The sequence below is a fragment of the Fulmarus glacialis genome, unplaced genomic scaffold, assembly GCF_000690835.1.
Source record: "Fulmarus glacialis isolate BGI_N327 unplaced genomic scaffold, ASM69083v1 scaffold8240, whole genome shotgun sequence".
Taxonomy (NCBI): Eukaryota; Metazoa; Chordata; class Aves; order Procellariiformes; family Procellariidae; genus Fulmarus; species Fulmarus glacialis.
Genome location: NW_009189507.1, coordinates 1 through 24406, shown reverse-complemented (window position 1 = coordinate 24406; position 24406 = coordinate 1). Strand labels below are relative to the sequence as shown.

The following is a 24406-nucleotide window of genomic DNA, read 5'->3' as shown; positions in this document are numbered from 1 at the left end:
GAAGTCTTTGACTTGCCAGTCTAAGACCACTAGCAAGGTTTGCCTACAACACAGAGATCAGTTAGTTTCTGAAGATCAGAACTCCTCAGGTTTGGTTCTAGGACAAATGCCTATTCCAAGAAGGCAACTTCAGATGTACAAGCAATGTCAACAAGTTCCAGAGGATTATTCATGTGCGAATTACTCATGAATAAACACTTACAGAATCAAGATCTTAGCATTTACAAGAAGAATCATTTTTGCTTGCATTTCTTAAGTAATGGAAAAGATAAGATGAATTTTAAATTGTTCTAAGGGCAATTTTATTGCCACTATAATAACCCCACTTAAATAACGGCCAGTTATTTCCCAATGAATAGTGCAAATAATTATTTTGTTAGTCAGTTATCAGGATGATGACTATTGCATTTTATGGTAAAAAAAAAAAAAAAAAAGCCTAAAAAACCCCATCCAAACCAAAATCCAATTTAATCAAAACTCTCCAGCAGCAACAGCTTGTACTGTGCTATTTAACTGGCTTTACTCCGGTAGTTTAAATTTAAGAGTCAGCTTTACGTAGAAATGCAGTAAGTGAGAAGTGGGGAAAAAACCCCACACCTACAGCTGTCACCTAAAATTAAACACAACATTTTTCTCCAAATCCCAAGTGTACTTTCAAAAAGGTGCCATGTGATCATATTTAGCTACCGCACAGCAGTTAAGAACATGTTTAATCTACAACAGATAAACTAAATTCTTTCCTCAAACATGTTAAAAAAAATTAACAAAGGTGAAACCCAGGTATAATTATCTACAAGTCTCAAAACAGTAATTAATTATTTCACTTTAAGAGCAGCCTAAAACTTAGGAAGATTTTCTTTTTGCCCCTGCTACAATTTGCAACATAGGCAAAAAGAAATAAACTATACACACTTTGGAGAGGGAAAAACCCCACCCTAAAATAGACAGACTGGTATTAGATAGAATAATTCTGTGTAGAGAGATGTGCACTACTGGAATAGTATGAACAAGCTGGCTTGTGCAAAAACAGTAGGTGATCTGAACCGCCTCCAAGGAAATTAATTAAACGGCTCTAATCCAGTTTAAAATGCTTATCATTTTACTGAGATACGCAGCAAACATGACAACAATATTCCATGCCTGCAGCAATTTTTTTTTTAAAATAGAACTGGGTCAAATTTTAAAGTTGTTATAACACATAAACTATAAAGAACCAAAATTACTTAAAAAAAAAAAAAGTAGTTACAAAGAAGTATATTCATAATGTCACATACCACTCCTCATTAAAAAGGTCCTGCGTTAAGCAAATGTACTTATTTCAACAACCAGGATGAGGCATTAAGATTAGATAATTGGATGATATTCTTGAAAGTTTTCTTATTTTACTTGTACTAACATAGTTATAGAAAGGGATTAACTATTTTTGGCACATATAAAATAAACAGCATGCAAGAAAGTAAACAATGAAAATGTACTTACAAAATCAAAGTCTCCATCTTGAGGGACTTTCCAGTTATCAGGGAAAACATTTTTTGATATGTGGTAAGGTTCATGCATGTTCTGATTACAGTTTTCAGGGCTTTTATTCTTGGAATCTTGTTTATCAAAGTAGTCCATGAAAGAAGGTCTTTGAACTTGCGGTGAAGTAGCATTTCCTTAGTTGAAAGAAAAAAGAAAAAAAAGTTAAAACTATTTAAAATTAAAGATTTACTGCACTATAAAATAAAACTCCATTTATTAATTTTCTTGGATTTTACAGAAACTAATAGTCATCTGTATGTGGTGCAAGCCTCCATTTGTCCCCTGAGGATCTTTGGCATAAAAGCTCATAGCCGAAGAATGATATTTTTGTAGCAAGATACAACGTGGAGAAATGTTCAAGACATTTCAGAGTTGCACACACAAATAGTATTAGAAGTTACTTCATGTGATATCTATTTGTTGTTATAGAGACTGAATAACACAAGGTGCTAAGCATCCCTTTGGGTGCTGAATGCCTCTAACTTCAAGGCCTGGTCCATGGGCACTTGTAGAAAAGCAACAGAGTTCCATCAGTTTCACCAAAGGTGCAATTTAAAAATTATTTAGAAAAAGAACTTGCAAAAAACAACCGCACAAACTGTGTCTAGACACTGCTTAATTAAATTCATTGCCAGTGAGGATTCTCAACAAATTATGGGATCACACTCTACAGATGGCTGCAAAGCACCCTATCTCCATGGTGTGGAAACCCTGGGGAATTTTTGTCATCATCTATGCAGCTGCAAAAGCTTTACGAAGCAGATCGAGATCAGCGTGAACTCCCGTTCTATTATCCTTTTCATGAAACTAAATGTAAAAAAATTTATTAACAACCCTAAATGACTGAAATTTGTTTTCATTTGTGGGATTTCAAAGCAAATTCATTACTGAATAGAACAATAAATAAAACATAAGAAATGCTTTAGTAGTTCTACATAACTGTCACCTCAGAGACTATATTCTGCATAGCATTGACTCACGAAACGTGTACTTGGCTTGCAGGGTAGCACATTCTACATAGAGAAATATGAAATACATTTCCACAAGCAAAATATGAAACAGAATCAGTGATATAAATAACCAAGCTGGGAAGAAAAAACCCAAACCACAAACAAACCACCAAAAAACAACCCACAAGTAGAACTATACTTTTTAATTATAAGCATAATAAAATAATTGGGAATTTTTATTTGAACTACTTGTTTTAACAAGTGAAAAGGTAAACCACTCAAAATATCTTCTAAGCTTGTGTTTAACATGATCACTAGGACTTGCTGATCTTCTTATCTGTCTTTACATTCGTTTTTATTAATTCATTAAGTGGTTTTTTCCCCCTCCTCTTTCACCCCTTATTTCATCATCTCTTCCCATTCCCTCTGTCTAAAGATTTTTCAATTTATTCTAATTTTGCTGCATGATTAATAGCAGCCTAATTTTTCCATTAATGCTTATTTTTGTACTGCCATCTTTTACAGCATGTTGATTTACTTGTTCTTTTCTTTCTGCTTTTTCTAAATTATTCTGTTCTAGTAAGACTTCTTCTGGCTTTTTTAATGTGGTATTCTACTGTCTTGCTCTAGGCTTTACTGCACTTGACTCCAGTTGCTTCTCTTCAACTCCATGAAGATTCCTCCATTCAGTCTGCCATGTTTCCATACACACCTTCTCCTCCTCATATTTTTTTTAGCTGATTTTTCTCTCACTTGTTGCATGTTCTTTTCTAACATTCTTTTCTAATCCCAGATCATAGTTATCTCTACTCACCATCTTTTAATCAATGACAACCACAACTATAACAAAAATATTCAGTGAACTAAACTCTAGGTTGAATTTAACAGACCACACAGTCTTCTCCAGAATCAGCCAAGTTTGCCCCCACTGAACTCAAGATCACTTGAATAAGGTTTCTGGATCTCTTAAGTCTGGGATTGACGAAGGGATGGGAAGTAAACAGCAGGGATGCCAAATAACTACAGAAATAAGCACTAACGGGCAAAAATGGAAGAATCTAAGCTTTTGCAAAGCATAAATTTAGAAAACAGATCCAAGAGAAGGTAGTGAAGGAGGTGGAATTAAAAACAGAAATACAATGCATTTTCTTAATACAAACTTTTTATTACTTGCTGATCGTTGCCCAAATACCCTGAAACTATTTGTACCAAAAAGATAGGACACCACATTGTTGGCCTTTCACAACCAATTTTTTTCTTCTGCTGAGATGGTTGTTCTTATGTTTCATCCTTGAGACATACTTATAAACAAGAAGATTACCAGTGTCTCTGTTAGGAATTAAGTACCAAAATGTTGGTCCATTACAGGTAAGACAGTCTCCCTCCTTTCAGGTAACAGAAAATACTAAAGATTTTCCAAGCACTGCTCTTAAGTTTTAGAGCTATTTATAAATATCTTCCTTATATATGTACGAGAAGACTGCCTACATATGTAAAACAAACCAACCCCTCCAAATTCCTTGCTATCAAATGGGTATTAAGGAAGGTGGGACAACAAGGACTGAAATTACTCCAAGATGAGCAAAGCACATTTATTTTACACTTTGAGGATTTGTTCTATTTGTTTTGATAAATAAGAATTTAGAACTCACTTCTGATTCCAATTTAGTATACAGTTAGTTAATCCATTTAAAAGAACAAGAGCTGCTTACCTTCACTGCAAATACAAAAACTCACACACAAAATCAGAAATATGCCTGCAAAACGATGGGACCAGAGGTGTTTCAAGGTTGTTTGTTTTTTTCCCCAATGTAAAAAAATGTCTGAAGACCCTGTGAAGGCTCTTACCTTTTTTGTATTGACTTTACAGAACAGTCAGGCTCTTTATGCCAGAGTAAACTGATGTAGGTTCCACTTTTTTTGCAAAATGTAAGGTTATTAGAAGATCATTTTGGTCTGAAGGCACTTTTTCTAATTTTCATGAAGAACAGCGTAATGGTATCTTGTCAACTGTCTTTCAAGAACCAAGAAATTTAGAAGTATAAATACATAAAGATTCCTTTAAGGACAATTAATTCACTCAACTATCCAGTAAGTTACTTTTTACACAAGCTATGTATTTGCTGCAAAAAATCTGCAGTACAAACAGTATCACTCCACATTTGCACTGAAAATCTATTGTGCAATAGGCTGTTCCATTCTAGGAGGATTTGGATTTTCCAGTTGTTCTCATTTTTCTTTACTCTTCAACAAGAGACAATCATGTTTAAAAATGTTTGCCACAGTTTCAACATTTAAGAATATCAGCTTTCTATCATCCCTATTCTTGCCCACTGCAAGACTTCAAGACGGCTTTGGAAAGAAAGCCACAATAAAAACAGCAGTCTGGGAAACTGCTGGCAAGCCATGGAACGCAGAGCCCACCACGGACACTGAAAACATAATTTCTACCTCAGCAATACCACTGATAAGAATATGGCCAATGGGGATGTCCTCAAATAGTTATGTAAGAGAACTTCTTCCAAAAAGTAAAATTAATGAGGCCATGACGTAACACCAACTTTATTATACTGTTTCAAAAACGTATCATAACTAAAATAAATAATTCTAAACACACACTTCAAAATAAGAAGCAATGCACATTCCATTCTAATGCATGTTTTGATCAAATTCAATTGATGTAATCTATAAAGAAAAATGCTTTTGTAGTGATGTATTTCCAGTAAGTATTGGAAAGTATTATATTAACATTAAATTGATTTTAAATCCATTAAAAAGGTCTGTTGTTAGTTGTTAAATTTTTATACTCTATGTTGGGCTGAGCCACGTATATGTTCCCCCATGCTGGTCTGGCTAACTCAGGGCCAGCTTGCTGGCAAAAAAACACTCTTGCCTTACTTTGTCAGGCAGAACCCGTCTCTCCACAGCAGTCCCTGATCCTCAAAGAGGTCCCCATAGTCATAAAAGTCAAACCTCTGTCAACAACACTAGAGGCTCAACCAAGTGTTGACCCATAGAATCCATCTATTCCTCCAAGGTTTTCCCTTCACCATCATGATCAAGAACATTCTCATAACCCTGGAGTTTCTCTTGAGGTCACTCTCAAGGTCTCCTCTGGCAGTATCACTGGCACGTGCCCACGTGGATGGGCAGCAGGAGACAATGGTCTAAGCACTGGACAAGCCCTGGCAGTCTTTCAATGTTGTGGGGCTGGGCCCCTGGGCAAGAAACACCTTTTCCTAGATAGCAAGTAAGGTCAGCAGATAAGGGCGTCCATCTCCTACAGAAGGGAGTCTCCCACTACTCCCACTGGGAGGGGGCGTGTGGTGGTGGTGGTGTTTTGTTTGTTTGTTTGTTTGGGGTTTCGTGGGGTTTTTTTATTTTTACAATTTCCTATGGGAAGTTTCTATGTCTTTCTCTTACTCCATTACTATCAGGGCACTGGACCTCTTCCGCACCTGCAAATCTACAGAGAAAAGCTTTCCTCCTCTTGCCAAAAGCCACAAGCTTCCACAGCATTCCCCATCCTGGAGATCTCCATCTGCCACTCGATTGAGGAACATGTCCAGCTGCTGCCTCTTTGGTGAAGTTAGGGGATCAGGCTCTCCTGTCTGCAGTGCTTCTGTGAAGAACCTGTCAGTATCTTCATTCCCTCAAAATATATTGCTTTGTCACTATATATCAGAGTGAGAAATACAATCAGCTTTTAGCCTTCTTTGGACTATCACCTCTACTACAAAAGCTACAACAGCTTATACAACAACATATACTACTTAGGCTTTATATTTCATACATTCCTACCACTTCTTTCTCACCACACAAGGTGGCCTACAACGCAGCTGCAATAATTCTCCTGGGAAATGGGAGACGGAAGCTTTGAATACAGTAAGGTTGAAGAGAGCCTGGAATGTTGACCTCAATCTCCAGGCAAATGCACTTAACACTGAACTACCACGTAGAAAGTTGCCACAGCCACTTCCTTCAGCTACATTTTAAGCAGAAATTGTGACTGTATTTTATGAGTGGGCGAGTTCTGCTGCTAATACATGCCTATTAGACAACGACTTCAAAGAATGAGAGGTCAGTCTACTTAGTTTCTGAATCGCACAGAAGCATCAGCAGAAACTAAATCACCAGTTCCTGAGGCCACAGCAGCTGGGAGCCTACCAAAGGATGTATCTAAGAAACGTTTGACTACAGAGAGCTGTGTAACAAAGTGGCTACCGAGTTTGCAGTTTTTACATTACAGTGATTTACGCACCTAAGTCTTCATTCCAATTCAGGCCTCATTCAGTATTTTCTTTGTTTTATAATATACCTATTTATCAGAAATAATTGCAACTGGCACATAAATGGAAAATCCACATATCTTTCAACCAGCTGAAGCCTTCACAGACTTTTTGAAGGACTATGAACTCAAGTTTAAAGGTTTTTTAATGGGGAAAAGAGTTTCCTGTACAAAACATTGCTTTGCTTCCTGAGAACAAGACTCATAAAACTGGTTTAATAACTTTTGTTCTATTTTTCCACCTTCTGGAGAAGAAGAAAAAATACTCAATGACACTACTATTATAAACCCATTAGTTCATTCCAGCTGAGTTATACTTTATTTCTGCTTTCAGCAAAACAAAGAAAATCCACGGTAAGCTAGCATTTTGCAACAGCTCTTGAAGCAGAATTGCCAACATGATGTTTTTCTTTGAAAAAAATTCCCTTTTGTAAAAGATTCTACTACTAGTGGCATACATGAACAACTTTATTACCAATTACAGGAGAGAGCTCAAGGACTGAAATAGGCTTGGAAACACCTATAATCTCTTTCTTTATATACAGGAGTAAAGTACTACTACACCTGCTTATGGCATCAAGCAAACTGTCTTAACGTGGGCACAATAAACATGCTTTAACAAAACTACATCCATGAAATATCAATGCCTGTATTACAACACAACTGAAACCAGCCCATAATTAAGCTTCCTTGCTGAATTCCTATAGGACCCGGGTCACTATAGGACCCGGGTCCTATATAAAGGTTGTTATAAAACACTATCAATAGCTTTTGCTTTTCAGTTGAAAAACCAGCTGTAGGACTTAGGCCTTGCTAAGAGTTATGAAGCATCACTCCAGAGCCAACCAAGCATCCACCTCCTATTACAGAGGAGACTGACTTACAGCATGGCACAATCTCTGACACTGGAAGGACTGAAATCCCTTAAAAAAAAAAAAAAAAACAAAAACCAACTCATGAATTCTCCTTTCAAAATGTAGGTTCTACAGCGTGGGGCATGTCCCGCTGTAATCAAGGATCCCATAATACAGTAACACAAGAAAGTTCAGAAAGTAAGTGCTGGAACCAAACCTGTCGCTTGCCAGCTGAATGAGGAAACCATCACTTGCTATCAGGCTACCTCCAGTTTGCTGGCTTTCCTTCACTGGTGTTACAGGTCTCAAGACAGTTACCAGTGGGAGAGGAGGGAGGGGAAGGAAGCCTGCTGTCCCAAAGATTATATTCTTTTGTTTGATAAGAAGGAAGAATATTTAAGAAATACACTGACTAAACCTAAAACATTTCATGTCTTATAGGGCAAAAAGTAATAAAACAAAAACCTTTCCACTTCTCTACATTCTATCTATCCAATGCTACTTCATTAGGTCACTGTCCTCTTCTTCTAATATATTCATTACCAACCATGAACTATCTAGAAGCTTCACTGAAGTCTGAAGCAACAGTCAGAAACCCAGAAGTCCAAATGACAAGAAGAGGCAACTTGTTTGCCAGCCCAAAGCAGATGGCAAATATAAATTTAACAGGGGGAAAAAAAAGGAGAGAGGGGGGGAGGAGGTGAGGGGAAGCAGGGTGGGGTGGTGTTAATGAAAAAGAGAAAGGAGAACAATCAGAAGTACTCTTGGTGAACCAGAATGCCCTAACACTAAGCCTTGCCAAAAAGCCACAAAGGGAATGCAGGGAAGCCGGTCTCAACACCGCTCTCTGAATTAAGATATGAAAAAGTTTCAACATGACAGTAAGTACAATCCGAGCAGCTGAACAAAAGTAGTACTACCTTCCATCAATCCCACTCTTTCTTCCACTCCATGTTAAACCTCCTAAAAAGTTAAGCTCTGTCCTCCCACCTCTCTGTATTCTGCATTTTCTTCCCTCCTTCTAGGTACATACCGCATAGTCTCTGCTCAGAAAACACACAGGCATACTAAGCAAGAAGGCATAAATGTTCTTTATTGCTAGGCTGTATATTGTATGTTGGGGTAGGATGACAGGCCTCTTTTTGTTCCAAATCCCAATTTTATCTGGGCACAATTCCCTACTTGTGAAAAAAATATGTTTTTAGTTATTTTCTGTCATGGCTCCCAGAGGCCTCTAAGCATGGGCACTTAAAAATAAAAACTTATTATTGTTTCTTATTTTGTCCTTGAGCAGGGAAACAAAAGGCAGAAGGAAACAAAATGTGAAACTAAACACAAGAGCAATTTAAAAAAAAAAGTTTGTCATAAATATTTTGTGTCTCTAGGAAGGAAATGAAATCCCTCTTCCATAGTTAACGGAGTTTATTTCTCCAAGCTTCTTGCTTGCAATGTTCTATTATTCAGAAGTATCAAAGAGTACTTTTAAGCTACCTGTTCTGATTTATTATAATCAAATCACACAAAGATCTAGAAAGTGCCCACCTTGCCTATAAAGGTAGATTGGAAAAAGCAACCAATCTCCAAAATCTTGTGTCTTTGTCAAGCACAAAGAAGCACAAAATCTATGTCTGCCTCTCAGGGAAAGCAAGGATTTGTATATCCCTTCCTGGTGACATTTATTTAGGACACTTGCTATTACTCCTCTTTCAGCCAATAGCACATGAATCACAGAACCAGAGGAGGACTAGCTACAGTGGATTTATATTTATTTTCAGTTGAGAGATGTGAAGGTCCCATTCTTGAATTATTTCTAGTTTTTAATCAATGGGTGTCTAATGCAAAATACAGGAAAGTTCAGCAAGTAAGTGCTGGAACCAAACCTGTCGCTTGCCAGCTGAATGAGGAAACCATCACTTGCCATCAGGCTACCTCCACTTTGCTGTCTTTCTTTCGCTGGAGTTACAGGTCTCAAGACAGTCACCTATGGCGGGAAGGGAGGGGAAGGAAACCTACTGTACCAAAGATTATATATTCTTGTTTGACAAGAAGGAAGAATGGGTTTAAGAATTATACTGACTAAATGCCAAGGTGTAGAAAGGTAAATCCCTTTCTAACTACAGATTATTACTGGAATCAATTAAAAATGGAAAATAACAGTACATTTTAAAAATGATGTCTCCAGCAACATAGTAGATAAATAGGACACGGATAAGAGATTGCAGTGCAAACCTAATGACTCTTTTTTGATCTGTTCAGCGTACTAACAGGTATTTCCTCTCAGCACATATAAAAACTACATGGATAGTTATTAAGCCTGAAGTGATTTGAAAGGCTGCACAAGACCCTTCTTCATCATACTTCCACCCTAAGAATTACTTTATTATCCTTTACTCCAAATTTGCTTGTAATATCTTTCTCTTTTTTTTTTTTAAATCACTCATCTTTTCCTTAATTTGTTGAAATTGATGAGTTTGAGATCACTTGTACTAACCCCCCCATTAGCCTCACAGTTTAATAGGCAAATATTCTGTTTCAGCATGAAAACGAATTAAAGCACGTACTGAGTGTTTTCACGAGGTGAATAATCCTACTTAAACTAATCACTAATCAACAGGTATGTTTGCTATCTTATTCCTGAGAACACTAGGAAAAAAAAACCCAAAACCAAAAAAACAAACCACAAAAAAACCCCACACCAAAAAAAAAAACCCCAAAATCAAAAAAAACAAAAAAACCCAACAAAACCCCTCCTTCCTTCCAATTTGCTGTACATTAAACCGCAAAGAAAACATATTCCTGCTTTGTACTTCCAACTAATCTTGCACAAATCACATCAGATGTATATGTGCAAACACAAATGTAACTTTATGTTTGCTATAAAGCATTCAATAAAGTTATTTATTTGGCACTGATTTCCACTCTTGAGACGTTAGCTTTATTTATTACCTCCCCCGCCCCCCACCCCAAACAATTGCCTGGAGTTAAACATTACATTGTGCCTCATGAAATCAGGCACCTACAGCTTGAGTTAGATTCATCTATTCATGCTGCCCATTCAAGCAAATAATTCTATTAAATTCAACGGGCCTCATTCTGCAGTAGTCTTCAGCCAAATAATGAGCACATCAATATGTAGGTACGTAAATACGTAAGTTAACTATTAAACCAATATGTATTTACGCATATTTCAGTGTAACTTATACTTCATACTTTAAAACATTTGCAATTTTTTTTTCCTCTTTGTAACATACTCCCTTACATGCTGAAGTCAATTTGCACTTTTTACTTAGGTTTCAACGATCTTTTGATCACTGCCTTAAATCAAGCATTATTGAATTACATTCCAACATATGTTCAAATAGTAACACTCAGTTATAAAATAAAAATCTGCTAATTGATCATGAGGTACGAAATAATTTTGCAGCAAGATGTGTACTGATTACTGAACCCATGGAGAGTCATGATGAGTTCCCAGGACCACTGACATTGAAGCAGCAGCTTCTCACATAATCGCATCACTTCAGGTTAGCTCCAAGAAACTGGTCCAAATATATGTAAGACAGGAGGCAAAAAGCAAGAGACAAGCAGTAGAAGGGAGAATTCACAGAAGGCTAATTTTAGAGTCTTCCAGAGAGACTTAGCAAAGCACCAAAACGAGGCTTCTGCTTTGCATCTGCCACTATAGTCAACTTTTTCTCCACAAACTATAGAGAGCACTTAAGAGACACAAATAGCCCTCTCCTCCTATTTTAACCACAGGGCTTGTTGCTTAAAAGCCACTGATGATACAATGTTCTCATGCAGCATGAGAAAACATATTACGTTATTAAAAGAAAAGTAAATTAACAACATACTTTTCATGGTCCCATCTTCTTCTTCATCGTCATCACTATTTATTACCATGGTCCCCAAGTCTGATTCTAACATAGTACTGTTGTGTTCAATCATTGTCTGAGCGCCTTCACTCATCGTGCTTGTGGCCCTCATGGTACCAGCACTCTCTGAACTGGTCTTCACCATGGTGTGAGAGTCCAGTTCATCTTCATCCTATGAAGAAACATTTATCAGAATGCAGCAGATCATTTAAAAAACACAAAGGTAAGAAGCAATCATTTAGATGCTTATTCATTGGGTTTATATCTTCACATGAGCTAGTTGCGTTGCTAGACTTCCAAGTTTAAAACTTCAAAAGAAATTACAAAATAAAAAATGTTCCATATAAAGGAAGAATAAAAACTGTCTTCTTTCTCACAGGGGTACAGCAGGATGGATATACCAGAAACGTGGCCCACACACCCACTTTGCATCAGCAGCCAGTTTGGAGTATCTCGGTGATTTTCATGACCCGTTATACCTCCTTGGGTTCCAAAATCAGTACATTTTATAGAAAGTGATTTGGTTGTTTTGCAATGGACTATCACCAAGGATTTGTGCTGATCACCCTTAACTAAATATCATGCCCAGCATCTTGCATTATACACAGCACCCAGATGACAGACACCCGTTCAATTTAGGAATTAAACAATCCTCCAATACAGTTTTGGAAGTCCACCTCAGAAACAGAAAATCAACTTGGCTTACTTCAAGTATTTAGTTCTCTTTAAAAACCTGTGTCACAAGAATGAGCAAAATAACTTGTTGATACTATGTAGAAAAATATCTGTAGAGCACATACATAACCACTAAGTGGGTGGGGGAACTAATATCATGAAGAGATACAATAGCATTTTGAATAAGTGACAATAATGGGCCAGGAATGTGAAACAGAGAACTAATGACAATCCAGTTAATGAATTATAAAATTCATACGGAATACAAATATTTGAAGACATTAATGGGAAATCCCACCCCTTTCTAAAGTCTGATTTAGATTATACGCACAACATCACAGCATTTCAGGAATAATGTAATGGACTATACACATTTTCTATATAAGTAAAATCTGTTACTCAAGGGGGGGAAGGTGGGGGGACAAACAAACAACAAAAACAAAACAAAACAAAAACCCACACCAAAAAAAAACCAAACTAAAAGAAAAAAAAACCTACCCAAGCCCCCAAACCCTACAAGGTATGGTACTTCCTATTTCTTACTGACACAGCAGACAATTTGCCTCTAGTAGACGTAAGTGCACGAGCCAGCTACACTGCCCGAGTGCCTGTTTCCATAATGGCTGGTCTAAGTAGATACTGAGAATTGTATTTAGTAGCAATACCAATACACCAGCTCCTGAAAATTATTCTATTATGTCTCAACTACGAGAACCAAAAATAGATCTAATTTTGATTCAGAGAGTCTGGCTAATAGCATAACATACTGAAACTGGGACACAGATCCAAATCTGTGATTAAAATTTCAAATGTCAAAGGAATCATTTTTTTCCAGATTATAATTTGTAAAAATATTGAAGTTCTTCATTTGTGTTCTTTCTGGGTTTTTTAGTTGCATTCTAAAACACTATATTTAGTAACCTACCCTTAAAAAAATTATATTCCCAAAGATGCAGATAGTTTACAGCTACAGCACTAGAGGACTGTCTAAATTAGAGTATTTTAGTACTGCTCCTCCTGGTGGCAATCTGAATTTTCTTTACTTCCCCCTGGCCCCTCCCGCAATGTTCTTGCTAACCCCAGTGGTTTTTACAAGTTATATTTTTCCCTTTCTAACAAGGGTACTCAGAAAGTTAAGTCCAAAAGTCTCTTTTTGCATTGCATTTTAAAAGTGCCAGAACAACTAAGTTATTATTTCCAAGTGCTTCTTTCAGTACTGCAGTAGAATGCAACTCACATACTGCTATTTCTCCTATTAAGCACTATAAATGTGGCGTCTCTAACATACGGGCAGGCAAATCTCTGCGCTTAAGGCACAGTTACGTTTGATTTACAGATTTGCTTGACTAATATTAATATCCACGTGCAATGGCTATTAAACTTACTAAACTTACTAAAACTGAAATCAGAAATGAAACAAACATTTTCCTCAGGCTTAAAAGTTTTATTTTAGAAGTTAGTGGAAAAAAGTGATGGCTCACAGTAGGAACAAGTATGAAATGGAGTCCTAAGTGACCATTTTCATATCTTCTGCTTCATTAAAGACATTTATATTTTTATTTCTTCAGTCAAATCAAGTATCTGGATTTGTTCCAAAGAATAGTGTGTCATTTTCCAGTCTAAAAGTGTCAAAAGCCTTTACCTTACTCTTGTCTCTCAGCAAAGAGAACAGTTATCTTCTAGTACCTAGAAGATTAAGGATCACAAAAGCCCACCTTGGTACTAACACAATAGTTGTCCCAAAAACGGAAGTACATGACAACTTTGATCAATAGTGTTTTCCCTAGATCAGGAATGTTGTATTGAGAGAGAGCAATATAAAATTTTGGGGGGGTCTATGCATGCCCCAAAATAATTCATTTTGTGGGTTAAGCCAGATTGCTTCCAGAACTATCATTCCAGTATTTCTCATAAATATGAGATTTAGCTAATATGGCAGTAGACTATACTGGATCTGAAAAAGTAACTTTATAAACATATCCAGTGGATCCAAGTTATGTAAGTGCACATTTACACAAGAGATGAAAGTGATTCCTTCGTACAAATTCTGATCCATGCTCTACAGTTCGTAAATATTGATGTAGAACTTCTGATCTGTTGTTAAAAAAGGTAAACTCACTGATTAAATAAAAACAAACACAATCTCAATTTTAACCAGGAAAAAAATATAAGGTATTAAAGCTGAAGTGTCATGTTCTCATACTGTTTATGAAAACAGATCCAATAATCAAGCAATACAGCCAGCTAACTCTGGAATTACACTGTCTGCCGTTCTCTTGTGTACAAGTAATAGGCACCAAGCTTGTATTTGACAGGGGTTTCTGATACACCACTAGACAGCAACAGAAAAAGCACATGAGCAAGAGCATTAGTATCTCTTGAAATGCTACAAAAAATACAATAAACTACAGAAACTCTGAACAACATTACAGCATAAAGTAAGTACAAGTAAAACATTACCGATAACCTGCAACCCTATGGGACTAGCTGTTTGGATCTCCTTATTTACCAAAATAAGTTAGAAGATTAACAAAACCAACCCTTAAAGCATGAAAATGCAAACATAGAGACTTGATTATCAGGACAGCCAATTCAAAAAGACTTCAGCAGAAACAACATGCAAGACTTCACAATATGCTTGTAACATAAAAGATCTCATCATCACATGGGAAGTTTTCTCAGAAAAGATGGCCTTGCACATCATACCTGAGTCTACATCACAATAGAAGCGAATGAGCCAAGGTGATAAAGATTAATGGATTCTTCTGTTGCGTTTTTAACATTCATAAGAAAAAAAGGGATGAAGACTGATAAAGAAAAAACTAAACAAGATAAGCAAATACGGCAGCTTGCCTTTAAAACCTCCTCAACTATGGTTTGCTCATGTAAAAAGAACACTAGAGGGCACCAGAGACAGCTAACTAGGCTGCAATACATTAAAGGAAGATTTACATGCTGGCAAAATTTAGTATCCTGTAAAATAATTTCATTTACTATTAACACCTCATCATCACCTTTGAAAAATGCAGCTGTAGTCGCAGCTATCTTTTTGTAAAAGCACTGTAGTAGCTACATAAACATATAATATAGTTTGGTCAAGAACAAGGATTTTGCAAAAGTTCCTAACATATACAAAGCCCAACTACAACCCAAGTATATTCTTAATACTGAGCACACATTTAAGCTTAGACCCATCAGCAAAACAGGTGAAGACTTAACTTTCAGCACACACTCAAATCCCATCAAATTCAATAGACATATGTCACGAAACAGCGTTTAAGCTTGTTTTCTACTTCCTTCTAATTGATATACCTAGTAACAATGACTTGCTGCTCACAATTACCTCCCCATGTTTACTCTTCCTATAATCGGTTTCTGGCTCTAAATTGCTGTGGATTTTAACAATATGCTCTTAAAAAGTTGTTTATGCCCCTTGGGTAGCCATATTTCACTCGACAAAGTCATCTTTACATATTTCTAACTTCAGGACACTTAAAGGACTGCAATCAAACTTAATTAGAAGTGTTCTTTGGCTTAAAGGAAAAATGGTATGAAAACAAAGTTTTAACACTGTCATACAAAGTTACATATATATATACACATACATAGATATATCATATACTTACAAACACATGAAAGATGCATGAAAGTAAATATAAAAACCTTCAGAAAAATACAGCCTAGTGTACCACGTTTAAAATACAGAATAACTCAAATGACTCACTAGTTCCCTTAAAATAACTATATAAATATTGTAAAAATATAAAGGAATATTATAGCAATTATTTCTTAAGATTTCAGAAGACAGACACCAACTTCTTATAATTAATATATGATTAACCAAAGAAACTTTTGTATGAATGAATAAATAAGCCTACATATAGAAATAATTGATTATTGGTGGTTGGCTAAGTGGCAGATAGCTGCCAACCACTAAGTGTCTAAGAAAAACAAAAATGGAGTACTGAAGTTGTAATTCCTTGTTTGAATATTCCAAAATAATTAAGCATTCACCACATAATAGAGACATCAAAATGTAAAAGAAAACATACAGGAAGAGCTGCTTGTTAGCTCATTCCTTTAAAGATCCACAGAAATAAATATTTAGACATGTTTCTTGCGAGCTGCCAGGCAACGAGTTACTTTACATTCCCATAATACAGCTGCCCAGCCTCAGCATCCAATTCACAGCACACTTCAAAAAATGCACGGGAGAAGAGATTGGTCATGTTTAGTAATGCCTAAACTAACATTTAAACTTTGATATTGGGATTAACCTTCCGTTGAATACACCACTTGCAATTTTTGCTTAATTAAAAAAATCTGTACAATTACCTCAGCACCTATCAAAACATGTCAGTTTGTCAGAAGGCATTCTCATCACATGAGCAACTCTCGTAACAGGCATAAAATCAATTCAGAGCGCACTATTTGTAATGATATTGTATCTCTCTCGAAGGATACATACATAAAGACTCTATTCAACCTGGCCATTTATTTACAGCTATATAATACAAAGGTTTGAACAGCAAAAAATATTTACATTACAATTGGCAACTTCGCATACTATAAAATGTTCACAGAAAGTGGTAAAAATGAAATATAAGAATCAATTTTAGGGATGTGACTCTTTCTCAGTTGAAGGAAAACAATCTGAATCAATCCTGAAAATTAAGCACATAATTGTGAAATCTTTGCATCTGATTAATTCTCCAAAACCTCCCACTCCTCTCCATTCTACTCTCAGTTACGTGAGTCATTCATAACCTGAGTGCCCATTACAATACATAAATGGCTTTAAGAGGGAATTAAAGCTATAAAAACTTACTCAAATGTAACTGTTAGGGTTAAATCTGGTTTCCTAACAAAAGGAACATCATAGTTAGAACATTTTACACCTTTCTTCTTGATGGGTCCCAAAACATGTACCAGTGAGTAATGAGCACAACTGCTCGTGCTTTACATAGGAAATTCTCGGAGGTTTCGATGAATAAATTCAAGCCCCTGACAGGTTAACAGAAACCATTCTTTTTCAATAGTATATTGACTCAATTCAGTGCCCATGAGAGACCTTTAACATTGATAGAGTCTACTTAACACTAACATTGACATTTGCTCTTGCTTTTACGTGTTATTAAATATGCATTTCTCCAGGTTTGAGTCTGCCTGTGCACTACTACGGTGAGGACTTCACAGCGGTGTCATTGGGAAAAATCCACTTCTAAGGTATTATCTTCCAAAATTTATGTGTTAGGTGGCTATTACTTTCCAACTGAACAGCGACTCCAATTCCATATACAATCTGAAAACATTCACAGATATTAAAATATGAAGAAATATACGCATGACTTACTGTCACTACTACTGCACAAGGTTAACATAGGGACTTGCATTATCTCTTTCTAGAACTGCTGCCATCATTGCATATTGGCTTATCAAAACCTGTATTATCATTTGACTGTGAAGTCATGCAAACTACACGCAAGCAGCCCTGTATTTCTTCAGGGTTCTGTGGAAACTGGTACACAAGAAGGAGGAATGTGCAATGGTTATTTATCTTTATACTTGAATGCTGGACTGCTGACTTCATCCATTATAGTATACCAAACTGGCACTCATATTATCTGTTTTCCCTTTCTAGAAGGGAAACTCAGAAGTGTAAAAAAGAATTAGTTTATTGTTTTTCTGGCAGTTCCCCAAACAAGTTCCAAACTCAATGAAAGACACAATCTTTGAGCTTATTTTGAAACTAAGCATTATTTCAAATTGAAGTGGGGGTTCGGGGTGGGGGGGGGTGGTGTTGTTTGTTTGGGATTTTTTTAAATGACAAACACAAATGTTCCAATGCTTTCATTTTATTCTTCTGGTTTTTGTCCTGGTTTCCTTTAATAACTTGTGGGTCAATCTTGTGGATCAATCTCTGCCTAGTACGCTTCAAAAACCAAAATCTGTGCTGTCCAGAATTTTACTTAATAAAGGCCTCAATCACACCTACATGTTGCTCAGGAGTCTTCTAGCATGCAGTACATGAATAACACGAATTCAGAAAACACGGTACAGAAAACTTCTCTGATTAAATAAAAAATTGTAACAGTTTGTACTGCTGTTTCCTAGTTTGGCTGGTTTTGTGCTTTTAACGGATCAGAATGTTTAATAACTGCAACTGGATGAGAAGTTGGTGTCATCTCTCAAATGAATCTGGAATTTCTTACAATGATGTACTGCACTGAAATTCAGTTGCAAGACATGGGAAGTCTGTGTTACAACCAAACAGTTATTAAAACCAGTTTGGAACAAGATTAGTTCTGCATTGTGACAACACAAAAGCTATTCATAGGTCATTACCAAACAGAGTTTTGACAAACTGTATTTGTCAACAAGGAAATCCCTCCTCCTCACCTCACCATCAGTATTCTTCATTTCACGCACTTATACCCTCACTTTTTCTATTAAAGCTAAGTATTTCCAAACTTTTTTCACTCAAGGCTTACCAAGCAATACAAAATTGTTAAAGGCATATATTTACTGATAGCAAAAGTCATACTTAGTACCAAATATCACACTAAAAGTTTTAACAAAAGTAAAAATTTGATCCTAACTACAAACCTTATCACAGATTATTTTTTAGAATCATAAAACCATATGAAAACTTAGGGAATTAAAACATCTCAACAGCATAAAAGAACATAAACAAAAATCTTTTTAAAAATAGGAACAAAAATCCCTTTTTACTTAATCTTTTTATAACAGCAAACTTTTTCAGAAGTTTAACTATTCAATATAAAGCTTACAGCAAAAATACTGGACATCCTCTCGTTCATTACAAGATAATTTTTGCAGTAGTAAGTACATGGTGGCTTATAGTCTTCCTTCGATAAAGCTGACCGAGCTAAGGTGAAAAAAGGCACAAAACCTCTCCAGAATAATATCCAAGACTAATGAAATTTATCTATCCATGATCAGGATAAAAAATACAAAATTATCACACTGACAAGCATCACTTCCCACTTTGCCAGCAGCAAACCACCTTTTGTTTGCTCCACTTGCGAGTGGCATATCTTCTTCTTATCTCTGTGCACGATCTTTCTCTACATTTGGAATTTCCCCCTACTGAAGTTTACAAGAATAACACACACTACTTTTAAAAAACATCCATTTTCTCTGCCATGAGCAAAGCTGGCCTTTGCTGGAGAACTACAGTAAACTCTTATATACCTTACCATGGTATTACAAACACATCCTCTGAATTACTGCCACTTCAAACACACACATAGGTCTGTAGCAAATATAAGACAGCTTGACTTACGTTAGCCTGCAATGAATTTGACTGCAGACTATTTGTGTAGCCTAGTTTACTACTGGACCTCACAGCAAACAAAACAGACATAAGATTGTAAGGATTAACCTTTCTGTGTTTTCCCCAAAGAAAAACAGTTACAATAACCTGTTAAGCAGAGTTAGAATGTGTAGTTCAAGCAGTTACCACCCCTTAGCAAGATGCAGTAACCACCCACTTGAACTCTTAAACTTGTCTTCTTATGCTCTAAAATATTAAGGGATAGTTTGCATTAATCTCTTTTGTGCTTTGTATGCAGCCTACCTTCAGTGTCACTTTAAGTCCATCCTTTACAAAGTTTACTTTGCATTAAAATAGACCCATAGAGGCAGCCAGCTCATCTTGCTGAGGAAGCAAACTACTTAGCTCAAAAATGCAACCGCAAGGGCTTATGTAATTATGGTCAAATGCAATATATTATGCACTCAGTATCCAGGATCCATCTCTCTCAACATCTCCTGCAAACATCATTTGGTACTATGTATTAATTTTAGTTAATCAATTGTAGCCTGTAAGTCAGCATCACCATAGAAAACTAAAAAGGAGTACAAGACATCAAATTACTAAGGATGATAAAACTATTTCTAAAAGAATGTCAATAATTAACTCCAGCGATACTATACAGCATAATGTGCATGTTCAATGTATATTTTTTTTTTTTTTTTAAATAATTCTGAAGTCTTTTACAAGTACAGCAGTACAAAGGGCTTACCCTAACAAACACACCCTTCTTTTTAAAATGTCCATATTGCTAAAGTTTTCATCCAGACTCTCTCATCCTTCTTGCCTATTTGTCATCTTAAAGTCTTATCTAGTGATCCCTCCAGCCTAGGTAATACAACTACAAAGGTTCATTTTCCAGCTTCTCCCCTTCTGTCTTTCATTATGCTGAAGTCATACTCTACTTTTCATTTTTCTACTACCTTTCTTTTCTGAGCTGACTAGTATCATTCACAAGCCCTCTTTCTATCACTTCATCCTGTACTGAGAAGCCAGCTCCACCTCAAACTGGCCTCTTCCATTACTCACCTGTTAAGTTTTCAAACCCCTTTATTCTTTTCTCAGGTCCCCTGCTACTACTGGCAGGGCTGCCTCTAGCCCTCTGCAAGACTGTCATTATTGTCCTTTAAAACTCCTCTACACCATGATCCTGAAAAAAAATTGATTAAGAAGATATGCTTAATGCCACAGCTTCCCATGCTGACTAATCTCATATATCCTCGCCTGTGCCCCTCTGTCATCCACTCTGACCTTCTGCCTCATATTTAGGAGCAATTTCTTTGAAGCGGAGGCTGACTTCTGGTTCTGGGTTTGTTGATGTTCATGCACTGGTATATGATTACAGCCCCTAAAATTCTGTCAGTATAAGTAAAAAATGACAGACTTAGCATTTCCATAGATTACAACTGCACTTATTTTTGAGAGTAATGCAACCTTGCAGCAAAGGTGGCTAATGGTATCCCAGGCTGCATTAGGAGGAGTGTTGCCAGCAGGTGGAGGGAGGTGATCTTTCCTCTCTACTCAGCGCTGGTGAGGCCACACCTGGAGTGCTGGCTCCCCAGTACAAGTGAGACATAGGCATACTGGAGAGAATCCAGCAAAGGGCCATAAACATGATTAAGGGACTGGAGCATCTCTCCAATGAGGAAAGGCTGGGAGAGCTGGGACTGTTCAGCCTGGAGAAGAAAAGGCTCATGAGGGACTTCAATGTGTACAAATGTCTGAAGGAAAGATGCAAAGAGCATGAAGCCAGGCTCTTTTCAGTGGTGCTCAGTGACAGGACCAAAGGCAACGGACAGGTTTCCCTCTGAACATCAGGAAACACTTTTTTTGCTGTGACCGAGCATTGGCACAAGCTGCCCAGGGAGGTTGTGGCGTTTCCCTTCTTGGAGATATTCAAAAGCTGTCTGGACACGGTCCTGTGCAACCTGCTCTAGGTGGCCCTGCTTGAGTAAGGGGGTTAGACCAGATGACCTCCAGAGGTCCCTTCCAACCTCAACCATTCTGTGATTCTGCTCTCTCAGCCCTGCGAACCAAAGATACTTCTCTTATTTTCAGATTTGAGGCACCTATCTTTTACACTTAGTGACAAGCAGAGTCTCACTGTCTTTTTAACTCATAACCTGCTCCCTGACTGCACCACAAAAGTACATGGCAAAATGTAATGGTAACACAAATAACAGATTCCTGCCCCAATCCTGGATTTGAGGTTCCCTTATACTAAACATTGAATAATCCGGGGGGGACGGGGAGGCAGGGGAAGTGCAGTGTTACATTCTGACTTCTGTACCCATGCAAGAAGCATGAGGAGTTGCTAAATGCTTCTTCAGTCAAGGTGGACCAAACTTGTGTTGTACCCTTCCACCCAGTAGAGAGGGAAGGTGTACACCACATACCGAGCTGGCATGGATTGTGTCGTCCCTGCCTGGCAATCTGATTCCCCATCTGAACCTCAGACTAAGTAATCAGACATGATACCTAATTTTGGTTTAATGCAAAAGACATCAACAACACCCAAGTGTTTGAGGTCTACAGTTCAGAAGGCAATAGTAGGGAGGAAAGTGTGCTAGTAAAGACATTAGGTTTTTATGTCGGTAACAAATCAGTCCCTTCAGAGATCAACTATTCAACATATCAAGTCACAAACATCAACTCTGCATGTCAAGTCACACATCTCCACATAGTCAACATTTCCTAATGTAAAAAAAAAAAAAAATCCCAACCTTCCCTGCCTGTTTTATTACTAAGCAAACACAATCCAGAGTAAACCATCTTTGTAAACACAAGCTATCAATACTCCTAGAACAGAAAAACATCCAGCAAACAAAAGACCATACTGTCTGTCGGGATACAAAACACTCCACAGAATCTGCTTGAAAAGTATTCCTATGGATAGATCATCACCTAACACTCTGTAGCACATAACAAGGATTCTACAATTTGGGATAGGGCAGACTGCATTACTGTACTGCTGTTCTCTGTTCGCTCAAAGCTGTAAGATTTCTACTAACATTCCAGTCTCCATCTTCTCTGTGTGTTATTCCTGAATGACCTTGGCTCTCATTGTATGTGTGGCAATACACTTCTTTGAAGCACATACTGCTGTATTGCACAAGACTGACCTAAAATAGATCATGTAGGGAGAGTAATAATGCCAGGAACACTGACTTATTCCTAACATTGCCAAACAATTCTAAATGCAACCTATTTACCACACGACCTGCTTCTCTCCTCAAACATATGCTGACAACGTCATGTGAAGAATGAAATGCTGTCACCATTTTCACTTTATAGGCGCAACTTGATTTATACCATATTGTAATCACTACTTACTGTGCTTCATAAACAACTATTCTGTGTATTAGACCTTACAAAAAAAAAAAAAAAAAAAAAAAGGAAAAAAAGCTAAGTGCCCTGAACTGAAAATTAAACCACTTGTCTAGAAGCTCACATGTGAAAGTGGAACCTTAACAGTTTTGGTTTGGGGGTTTTTTTTAATGTTAGTCTGAACAGCTGAAGTTGACATGGTTTCTTTTCCTACGTCCTAGAAAAACTTTCTACTAGGACGTCTCATGGAATAGTGCTGAAAGCTGGCTCATATGGCATTACTCACAGCAGCATTACTCATCATAAATAAGAGTGGAATACTCAGCCCTCATAGGCTAAAAACCTGCTAGAAACCTGGTAAAGAAAAGTATTTGAACACAAGTACAGGAAATACTGGAAAACCATCAACTTATCTATAAGGTACAGATAGTTATAGGGAAAAAAAGGTACACACCGAATTTTCTTCCTCCTCTTCTAGTTCTCTCTGCTGTTCCTCATGTCGCTTTGCCTTTATCTCCATAGCTTCCGTGATCAGGTCCCTTAAAATTGAAACTGGCTTGGCATTCTTAATAAATGTATGCTGGGGGAAATCATTAAATTATATAACATCAGTACAATAGTTACACTTCAGATGTAATTACAAGTATTATTCAACACCACAGATTTCAGTGATAAATAGTATTTTACATTACACAATAATTAAAAGCTACACTACCACAACATACAGTATCTTTTAGCTGCTTCATAACTAAGATTTTACTTTAACTATTTTTAGTAACAGCAAGCCTTGGGAAATGTAATCATATAACAACTGTTTTATAGTTAAGGATATAATTGTCCAAAGGAAACATGCAGTAAGTAGTAAATAAATAGAGTGGTGATTGTCTGACGTAGAAAAACAAACTTTTTCAGATATTCAGTTACAGAATTTAATTAGTCTTAACAAATTGACAGCATAAATTAGTGGCTGTAAGCAGAGCAACTATGGCTGCCTACTTCAACAAATCTGTACTTTATGTGTCATAAAACATTTCTTGATCTATGATGCTGAAATGTGGAACAAGCAAAAAAATACATTACTTTTAGCAGGAAGATTCATTTTTAATTTAAGGCCACGTAAAACGTCACTTCTTCCTTTAAGACAACATATGCACGATACCATTTACGTTCATTTTGCTGTCTAGTAAACACCCGCTGTCAGAAAAATTCTGATTTTTGCATCATTGTATGCAAATACAATTTAGGCAAAACGTAATTCTAAGCAACTCAGAAATGTATTATTAAATACTAAAAAATTGTTCCACGAAGAACAGAATTGATGACCTACACCTATTATCTATCTTCTTCCTTGATGCATTAATTCAATTACTCTCCTTTTTCCTCCATGATCTTTGCCCACAAGCAGTACTTTCATTCCCACTCACGTACATCCACAGCACTTCCAGCTCTATCACACATGCTCCAAATTCCAGCTGGGGGAAAAGGCAACTTACTTGTGCTGTACACAGTATTTGGTTGTCTGGCCAGTAAGCACGGGGAAAGAGGATCACTGAAGCTTCCCCCCACCCCCACCCCCACCC

At 36.9% G+C, this 24406-nt stretch overlaps 1 protein-coding gene across 1 annotated transcript; it reads right to left on the bottom strand.

Annotated features, from left to right (window-relative positions):
- Nucleotides 1-1479: 1479 nt before the first annotated feature.
- On the bottom strand, nucleotides 1480-23406 carry LOC104080024 (serine/threonine-protein kinase 3-like; the record flags this gene model as incomplete). The annotated part of the gene is made up of 3 exons (XM_009582278.1): nucleotides 1480-1655; nucleotides 11468-11660; nucleotides 23281-23406. Coding segments are annotated over 3 exons (495 nt in total), but the record flags the coding sequence as incomplete, so codon positions are not given.
- Nucleotides 23407-24406: the final 1000 nt, after the last annotated feature.